This window comes from Aquarana catesbeiana, linkage group LG03 (assembly GCF_042186555.1).
Source record: "Aquarana catesbeiana isolate 2022-GZ linkage group LG03, ASM4218655v1, whole genome shotgun sequence".
Taxonomy (NCBI): domain Eukaryota; kingdom Metazoa; phylum Chordata; class Amphibia; order Anura; family Ranidae; genus Aquarana; species Aquarana catesbeiana.
Window position 1 is genome coordinate 642,187,413 of NC_133326.1, and position 10,205 is coordinate 642,197,617.

The 10,205-nt window shown below is 48.0% G+C and overlaps 1 protein-coding gene across 1 annotated transcript; it reads right to left on the reverse strand.

Annotated features, from left to right (window-relative positions):
- Positions 1 to 3,040: 3,040 nt before the first annotated feature.
- Positions 3,041 to 9,926, reverse strand: LOC141133283 (uncharacterized). Its single transcript, XM_073622557.1, has 2 exons — positions 5,516 to 9,926; positions 3,041 to 4,807 (listed from the first exon to the last, which is right to left on the reverse strand). Exons 1-2 carry the CDS (start codon positions 6,795 to 6,797, stop codon positions 3,417 to 3,419), a joined length of 2,673 nt encoding a protein of 890 aa, XP_073478658.1. The 5' UTR covers positions 6,798 to 9,926; the 3' UTR covers positions 3,041 to 3,416.
- Between the last annotated feature and the right edge of the window lie 279 nt (positions 9,927 to 10,205).

Genomic DNA, 10,205 nt, shown 5'->3' on the forward strand with positions numbered 1-10,205 from the left:
CCCATGAGTGCAGCTTCATCAGTGCCAATCAGTGCCCATTAGTGTAGCCTCATCGGTGCCCATCAATGCAGCCTATCAGTGTCCATCAGTGCAGCCTCATCAGTGCCCATCAATGTAGCCTCACTGATGGGCACTGATTGGCACTGATGAAGCTGCACTGATGGGCAGTGATGAGGCTGCACCGATGATCAGGGCACTGATGATCAGTGTAAATGTGCCCTGTAACTGGAAAGCCAGTTATTAGCTTTCCTTTCTTCAGACACTGACTGCGCTATGGAAAGGAAATGCCGATAACCGGCATTTGTTTACATGTGACCAGCTGTAATTGGACACAGCTGATCATGATCACATGATAAAGTCCCCTAGGACGGTCACGAGCGGCACAATGCGAAGGACGTCATATGATGTCCAGTCAGTATGGCAAAGCCATTGCCTGGCCATCATTCTGCTATAGGCCAGGCAAGAAGGTGTTAAATGGGTCTTACTCTATGGACACTCTTTTGTACACCTGGTTTGACTGTTCTATACACATTTTTTGTTACATGGGAACCTGTACCTTTCTAGTATATAAGCCCAAAGCCCAAAATATAATATATAGCTTCTTAGTAGTCCTTATTGTGGTGACTGCATTTGTTCCTTTTTTTAATTTAGTATTTAGTTCTGATAAAAAGATCTTATTTGTTGATTATCATTTGTAATATCAGAAAGTTTTAAGTATCTCTGTTTCTCTCTTTTATGTACTACTAATGCTGATGATCATAATAGGACCATTGCACAAGGGCAATCTAACACTAACTGACGCTGGGGGGAACTGACTAACTGCCACTGACATCACCAGTGACACAAATACAGTGATCGGTGCTAATACAGTACTATTCAATGTCACTGCACTAATGACACTGGCTGGGAAGGGGTTAACATCTAGGGCAATCAAGAGGTTAAATGTGTGACTAACAATGTGTAATGTGTGTAATATGCGCTGCTTTTTACTACAGATCACTTTGTTACTTATCCCTGCTTTGCAGAGATAAGAAACAGAGAGATCGCTCCCTCTGTACAGAGCTCTGTGTTGATTGTCAGCACAGGGCTCTAGGCTGTTGTACACAGCTGATCAGCCAGTCCCAGGCCGTGAATCATTGGGCAGGATTTGCTGATGGATGCCTGCTGTGTACAATCACAGCGGGTATCAGAAGCAGGCAACGATATGTGGGTGCGTCACTTTGCCTGTGTGGGCTGCCCATCCGCAGTACATTGTGGGTGGGCAATCCACAAGTTGTTAAATTAACCCCTTAATTTACAGTGCAGAAGTCTCCCTCATATAATTTACTCTTTTGGTTGAATGTTCTTAGCCTGTAGTGTTGGCAATTTTCTCTATTAGTGGGATATTCTTTAAAGAAGAAGTACAGTCAAAGTTTGTTTGGCTGTACTTATCCTATGGATTCATTTGGCTGTACTTCTCCTATGGATCTTTACAGAGCTGGTCCAGTCGGGATCCGCCCACATGTCTGGTACGGCACCCGGCTCAGCCCTCAGGATGAGAGCCTGAGCTGGTCGCTCCCATCCCCTCCACAGCCCAGCGTTCCAGTGAGCGACGAGGGGGCAGAGCAGAGAGCTGTGACTGACAGTCAGCAGCTCTCTGTTCAGGGAGCTCTGAGAACCGAGCGATTGGTGGTGTTTGATCGCTCTGTTCTCTGTGTTAGAGGTGCCAGGGGACAGATGCAGCATCCACCTAGGTAAGTATGATTCTTATAAAAAAAAAGTTCCATGCATCTCTTTTACCTTTTCTGCTCAAATGCTCTTAAAGAGGAGTGGGGATAAGGTGTTTTGGGAGAACTGGTATGGATTTTGGGGGGGACTCCCATGCCATTTTTTTTATTTTGGCATGGGGTTCCCCTTAAAATCTATACCAGACCTAAAGGATCTGGTATGGATTTTGGGGGGGACCCCCACGCCATATATTTTTTAATTTTGGCGCAGGGTTTCCCTTAATATTCATACCAGACCTGGAGGGCCTGGTATGGATTTTGGGGGGGGACCCCCACGCAATTTTTTTATTTTGGTGCGGGGTACCCTTTAATATTCATACCAGACCCAAAGGGCCTGGTAATGGACTGGGGGGGACCCATGCAATTTTTTTCAATGATTTTTATCTATATTGCCAGGATCTGACAATACATTACAGCCGCAAGCAGTTTTAAATTACATTTTTTCCTTTAGAAATGTCATTTTGCTGCAGGACTGTTTTTGATGCACTACTTTACAGGCATACTAAGGACACCCCCCCCCCCCCACCCCCCAGGCACGATTATTAAAATCACTGCTCCTGAAAAAAACGTCCGTTTTTAAAACTTTTTTTTGCATTGATACATGTCCCCTGGCGCAGGACCCGGGTCCCCAAACACTTTTTATGGCAATAACTTGCATATAAGCCTTTAAAATGAGCACTTTTGATTTTTCATGTTTGTGGCCCATAGACTTTACCAGGGTTCACGTGTTCGCACAAATATTTTGCCTGTTCGCATGTTCTGGTGCAAACTGAACCGGGGGGTGTTCGGCTCATCCCTACATGGGACCATGGAGTAAGGTGGGTATAACTAGTCTTATATCTTGAATATACAGAGGGGGTGGGCACCCAAGTTTCATTTGCCTGGAGCTCAGTTTTAAATCAGGAGTTTTCTTACATTCATGTACATGTTATTGATGCTACAGAAACTGTTAACATTAAAAAGTATTTACTATAAATAACTTATAAAACAACATCAGGAAACACTTCCACTTTCTCATGGCTCATTTTCATTTTTCAAGAAACGAAACAAAGTTTATATCTTGCTCTAAAGGGTTATAGCTGTAGTGTAGCCCAGACAGTCTACACAGTGCTGTGAGTCATTGTCAATAAATGCCCTTTAAGGCAAGACCAGGCTTGGTAGACTTAGTTCATAAATACAGACATCTACTGTGCATATTGGTTATTCCCCGTATTTATGTAGACTATTTTTGATTGAAAAATGTATACTTTATTTTGCAAGAAAATATACAAAAAAAACAAATACTTTAAACAGGGTACATCCAATCTGTACTGCGACGCAGCGCATAAATACACTACATTACAATACATCACCAAGCATACCAATAAATTACATTCATCCTGCGGTATGATGCCTAATGTGTTGTGCAGAGTAGTAATACCCCGAAACATCACATCATGCATGACGCCGCATTACCCTGAAAGCAGTACTAAAAAAAAACATTTCACAAAAAGTCCAGTCATACAGTCAAATAACATTCAAATGGGCAACGGGTGTGATGGGGGGGGTGGAGAAGGTGGGGCAGGGGAGGGAGTAAAGAGTTCACAGGCCCGAAGCTTTATTTGAACTGCCAAAGGATACACGGGGGAGAGGGGGGGGATGGGGAAATCTTCAGACCTCCTCTTCCTCCTTGAAGTCCATCAGGTGATAGTCTCTGAGCAGACTGTGAACCAGTCTGCGACAGTCCTCGATGGACGTCCTCTCCCGCTGGTGGATGAGGCGCTTTCTGGCGCACCATAAAGCGTCCTTAAAGCAACACAGCACCCGCCAGGCACCGTCAATGTCCTCCTGTGAATGAGTTCCACAGAAGAGTCCGTTCAACACACCAAAGTGTGTGATTGCAGTCTGTGGTACAAAGTCTTTGAGTTCAGGTTCCAGGGCCCTCAACAGGTCCTGTGCAAAGGGGAACTCCCAGAAAACATGCAGAGCAGTTTCCTCCTGGATGATGCAAAAGGGGCAGTGCCTGTATCTACACAGGTTTCTGGCATGCATGAATGTCCTGAGTGGCAGCCCCCCTTGGATTGCCATCCATGCCAGATCTTTGTGCCTGTTGGTGAGTCTCTTTGAAGAAACATTCCTCCAGACCACTTTACAAGTGGCTGAAGGGAGGCCTGGAACAGTCTCCACAATGTCCGATGCTCTGATCAACTTGTGGATAGTTTTTGGCTTCCACAAGTCGGGCTTCACTCCATGTAGCCCCAGCTCCTTAATAAACTTGAAGGTGTCCAAGTAGTACCAAGGCGTGTCCCAGTTGTAGGGGATGGAGCTGTCCCATTTGTCCCATCCAAGGGTCCTCCAAAGAGGCAGGAGGAAAAAACGGGACATAGAGTTACCACCAGAGTCCACAGTTCTGTCCACCAATGTCCTGCGGATGCAGTTACAAGCAAAGCACACCCTCAATAGTGTAGCGATGTCGGGCACGCCCTTACCGCCCTTGAGGGGTTCCTTGAACATAACCGCCCGCTTCACTCTGTCCATTTTGGAGCTCCAGATGAAGTGAAACACCGCCCTGGTAATGGCCTTACAGGTGTTGACCCGAGGGGGCCAGGCCTGGGCGAGGTACTGCAACACAGGGAGAATCTCGCTGCGGAGTACCAGTGTTTTGCCTTCGATGGTGAGTTCTCTGAGGCTCCAAAGTCCAAACTTCTGTTGCATCTTTGACAGTCTTTCCTCCCAGGACTTCAGGGCTGCGCCCTCAGCTCCAAACCATACCCCAAGGATTTTGATGAAGTCCGTCTTGACGCTGAAAGGAATTGGTGCAGAAGAAGGCAGGAACCACTTTCCGAACAGTATGACCTCTGACTTCCCGCAGTTGACCTTTGCCCCTGAAGATTGGCCGAAGTCCTCACAGGTCTGGGCGAGCGTGTCGATGGAGCGCCGGTCAGCACAGAACACCGTCACGTCGTCCATGTAGAGTGAGCACTTGACCTCCCGTCTGTCCGGTCCTGGTGCGGTGATCCCTCTGATCTCTGGGTTCCGTCTGATGCTTCGGGCGAAGAGCTCTATACAACAAACAAAAAGCAGAGGTGAGAGAGGGCAGCCTTGTCTGACCCCAGACAGAATTGGAAAGGGGTCAGTTTTCCAGCCATTTACCAGCACCAAACTAGAAATGTCAGTGTACATTACATTCACATACGAACAAAACATTTCCCCAAGACCAAACCTGCGCAGAGCTCTGCACATAAACTCGTGGGAGACACGGTCAAAGGCCTTCTCCTGGTCAAGACTGACCAGGGCCGCGTGCACACGGCGGCCATGAATGTACTGGACCGTGTCCCGGACAAGCGCAAGGCTGTCCGCAATCCTGCGACCAGGAATGCCGCAAGTCTGATCCGGGTGGATGATCTGTCCGATGACAGACTTCAACCTGTTGGCCAGGACCTTGGCGAGGATTTTGTAGTCCACGTTCAGCAGAGAGATCGGACGCCAATTTTTAAGATCCGATCTCTCCCCCTTCCGCTTATACAAAATCGTGATCATCCCCTCCCTCAGTGACGGAGGCATTCTGCCCTCCACCACCATCTCCTCGTACAGCTCGAGCAGGTCCGGGCCCACGAGATCCCACAGTGCTACATAGAGCTCAACTGGGAGACCATCGCAGCCCGGGGTCTTGCCCCGCCTAAAGGATTTAGCGGCAGAGTGCAGCTCCTCCAGCACCAAGGGGGCGTTGACGGTTGATGAACCTGCAGGATCAATTTGGTTAGTGATACCTGACAGGAACCTGTCGGCCGCCTGTGTGTCCGTTTCTTTCGGGGAGTAGAGGTTGGTGTAGTAGTCGCTGACCACTTTCATCACAGCCTTCTTCCCCTTCTGGAGTGTTCCGGTCTCGTCGCGCAACTCTGACAAGGGTGTGTGTCCTGAGTGGAGTTTCCTGAAAAAGAAAGAATTACACTTCTCACCTTTCTCAAGATTCTCCACCTTGGCACGGAAGACAATGTGCCTGGATTCTTCCTCGAAGTGTCCTTTCAGGCTCCTCTTGGTGTCCTCCAGGTCCTGCCTAACGTCCCAGCCACAGTGCTGAAGGTCCTGCAGGGACTGCAACTGACGCTGCAGTCTCCTGAGTTCCCTCCTCCTGGCACACACACGCTGGCGTCCCCTTGCCTGAAAGAAGCTACGCAGCTGAACCTTCACAAACTCCCACCAGTCACTTACCCTTCCGAAGAATCTCTTTTCCTCCGTCCAGGTGGCATAGGCTTCTCGGAGTTCCCCCATCAATTCCTCGTTTTCCAGCAGGGTGCTATTCAGCTTCCAGGAACCCGGTCCGCGGGCAAAGCCCTCGCCCAGGTCACCCCGAAAGTGAATAGCCCTGTGGTCAGAGAAAAAGCAGGGGACCATGGAGAACTCACGATGCTTGACTGTTCTTGAAGTGAGCACGAAGTCAATCCTGGAACGCACAGATCCATCGGGTCGGCACCACGAATAGTTCACGGTCCCTTTCCCTATGGATCCCACGGCGTCCTGCAAGGAGGCCTCCGAGATCATCTCCTTGAGCAGCCTAGAAGTAGCATCAAGTTTTGCGTATATGCTGGAGCTGCGCCCATCCTCCTCGATCGGACAGTTAAAATCACCGCCGATCACTACTGTTCTGGTGGTGACGAGTTGGGTCCGCAGGGTCTGGAAGAGTTCCAGCCGCGCATTCTTGTCTGGGGGGGCGTACACGTTGATGAGCCTAACTGGCTCTTCCACCCACGAGCCGTCTATGACCAAAAGACGGCCACAGACTAGCTCATGGATAGAGTCAACCGTGAAACGCCCACCCCTGACCAGAATGGCTACGCCTGCAGACTTGCAATCGCCACCCCCGGACCAGTAGGAGGGACCAAGGGTCCACTGGGAGGACAGATGAGTGTACCTCCTCAGGGGAGGAAGGGCGCACTCCTGAAGCATGTAGACATCACTCTGCTGACTTGAAAGAAAGGTCAGGACCGCTTGCCTTCTAGATGTATCCTTGATACTCCTCACATTAATGGAAAAGATTGAGATCTCAGCCATAATGAAAAAGGGTATGAGGGTCTAGTTAACAAGGGTCCGAACTTACCTCCCCGGAGGGGGGGGGTGGCTCTTCCGTTGCGTCTTCTGCCTGTCTTATGTAGACTATTGGTTAGCTATAACTTATTAAGCTGCTTTCAGGCGTTTTAGCGCTAGAAATAGCCTCTAACGCCTGAAAACCGCTTCCTATTCATTTCAGTGTGACTTTTCACACTCGGGCGGTGCGCTTGTGGGATGTTCTGAAAAGTCCTGCAAGCAGCATCTTTGGGGCTGTTTGGGAGCGTTGTATACGCCGCTCGCAAAACGCCCTGCCAATTGAAATGAATAGGCAACCTGCAAAGCGCTTCGGCAGCACCGCAACACGGGCACATTTAACCCTTTCTTCAGTCACTAACGGGGGCTAAAAGTGCACCGCTAGCGGCTGGGAAGGGCCACTAAAATTACAGTAAAGCGCCGCTAAAACTAACAGCACTTTACTGCTAACGGGGATCGGCTACAGTGTGAAATTAGCCTTATACCTTATAAGGGGGGGAGGGCTATGGCTGACAGCAGAGGCATAACTGGAACCTTCAGGGCCTCGGTGCAAAAAAACATAAAGGGCCCCCTGACCCGTAGCTGGGCCCCCACCCTCCCTTTGTGACCCTGGTAGTTCTGCCACTGGTGTCATTCGTTTTTTTTTTTAATTTGTTTATGTTTTACAATTTTATATTTTATTATTTTAGTATACAATTTTTATTGTATTATTCCTGTTTATTCATAAACTGAAGCATAGTAAACATAGTTTGCTATGCCTGAGTTATGAATGAACATGTACTGATCACTGACTCTATTCATTAAGACAAGGAAAGGGCAGATAAATGACACATTTACCGGCCCCTTCCCCGCTCTCCATCTTGACAAGTCCCCTGCAGCTGCCACCCTCAGAAGGGAGGGGGGAACCCAGCAATGCTGTGGGGGATGACCGAGGGGGTGGGAGAGTACACAAAAGCCTGATCACAGCAGGAGCAGAATAGAAGAGGAGGCGGGGCTGCATTTAGATGAACCAATCACCCTCCATTTTCCTCCAGCAGCTACTGAAAGGCTACAGGAGGAAAATGGAGGGGATCAGCTCCTCTATATGCCGCCCCCACTGCCCCTCCTATCCAGGTGTATAGGGGTCCTTACTGGCCCCCAGGATCATAGGGGCCTGGTCGCAATTGCAACCCTTGTACGCACGCCCCTTGCTGACTATCATCATGCATCTAAAGTGCTGCAGACACCTGTCCTTAAAAATTTACACTGAGGTGCACATGGGCATCTTAGTATACATTCCAGCATGGCACCTGTTTGCCGGGATCACTAAACTGCGCATGCATGGCAGTGATGTGATCCCACACAGCCAATCAAGATGGCCAGGGACTGGCACCCCAAAAAAAAAAGCAAGGGGCAGAAGAACCTGGCGAGGGAACTTGCAGGTGTCAGACCATTGAAGCAGATGTAAGTATTGTGGTCTTTAATTATGTTTACCTCTGTGTTGTCTACACAGTAAAAGCCATGCTGGAAGTGTGATTATACTATCAATTATCATTCCTGGCCTGCACAAGTGATGAGAAACCCCCCTCCCCCTTGAGAGATATAAAATATAAAGGACTGAAAGGAATTCATTTAATTTTGCAGAAAGCATAACTTGCAAAAAATCAAATGTAGCTTTCTTGTAGTTGGGCAACATTGGGGCAATGTGTACAGAAAACGGACAAATCTCATTTCCTGCTCATGTGATCTTGCTGCTGTTATCAGCGTTTTTTTTTCTTATATTGCAACATTATAACTGCTTATCTGATTTTAGCAGGTGGACCCAATTATCAGTTTAATTTATTTTTTTTTCCAATTTGTGGCATTAGCTAAATTGGCTGCCGCACAATCTACAGATCTAAAATCTACGATTACGTTATTTTAAAAGTCTTTCATTCTCTTCAAGTGACCCATGTTGTGTTTATAGCTCAGCTTTAACCAATAGTATCCTGTAGCCTTTAACATTTTACCAATCAGTATAAAATCTCCACCAGGCAGACTCTAATTTATGGCAGAGCTATGTTCAGGGGATGATTTCCAGGCATTTTGTTTCTCTAAGTGGCTCTGAGGCAGTGCCAGATTACAAACTGGGAAAGTAGGCATTGGCCTATAGGCCCCACTTATACACCTTCCTGCCCAAGCCAATTTTCAGCTTTCAGCGCTGTCGCAATTTGAATGCCAATTGCGCGGTTATGCTACACTGTACCCAAACAAATTTTTTATCATTTTGTTCCCACAAATAGAGCTTTCTTTTGGTGGTATTTGATCACCTCTGCGATTTTTATTTTTTGCGCAGCAAAAAAAAAAAAACGAAAAATTTGAAAAAAAAAAGTTTTTCTTTGTTTCTCTTAAATTTTTTTGTAAATAAGTACGTTTTCTTCTTCAATGACGGGCACTGATATGGCTGCACCAATGGGCACTGATGAGGTGGCACTGATGAGGTGGCACTGATGATGGGCTCTGATAGGTGGCACTGATGGGCACTGATAGGTGGCACTGGTATGCGGCACTCATGGGCACTCATAGATGGCACTGATGGGCAATCATAGGCGGCACTGATGGGCACTCATAGGCGGCACTGATGGGTACTTATGGGTGGCACTGATAGGTGGCACGGATGGGCACTGATGGTCACTGATAGGTGGGCACTGATGGCCACGGATGGGCACTGATAGGTGGCACTGAGGGACACTGATGGGTGGCACTCATTACACTGGTGGGCGGCATTGCTGGGCATCGTTTATTTTTTTATTTCTGTAATGGTGCCAGTCAGTGCCCATTTGTGGGCACTGATTGGCATGTATTGGGCATTTTTTTAAATATGTGGATGGCCATGGGGTACATACTTGGCCATCCACATGCTGGGGGCTTACCTGGTGGTCCTGGCAGCATCCCTGGTGGTCCAGTGTGGGCATCCAAGAGGGGGCTGCACTGATAAACAATCAGCGCAGACCCCCCCTGTCAGGAAAGCCGCCACTTGCATCTGTCAGACGCGAGTGAGGAAAAGCCAATCAACGGCTTTTCCTGTTTACATCATGATCAGCTGTATCACAATATTGAGTTGGCCCACCCTTTGCAGCTATAACAGCTTCAACTCTTCTGAAAAGGCTGTCCACAAGGTTTAGAAGTATGTGCACAGTCATGTTGGAACAGGAAGGGGCCATCCCCAAACTGTTCCCACAAAGTTGGGAGCATGATATTGTCCAAAATGTCTTGGTATGCTGATGCCTTAAGAGTTCCCTTCACTGGAACTAAGAGGCCAAGCCCAACCCCTGAAAAACAACCCCATACCATAATCCCCCCTCCACCAAATGATTTGGACCAGTGCACAAAGCAAGGTCCATAAAGACGATGAGCAAG

Coding starts and splice junctions, on each gene's coding strand:
- LOC141133283 (XM_073622557.1), bottom strand. CDS start 6,797: ATGGCTGAGATCTCAATCTTTTCCATTAATGTGAGGAGTATCAAGGAT. Junction 4,808..5,515: donor GGCCGACAGGTTCCTGTCAG/GTATCACTAACC, acceptor TTTGTTGTATAG/AGCTCTTCGCCCGAAGCATC.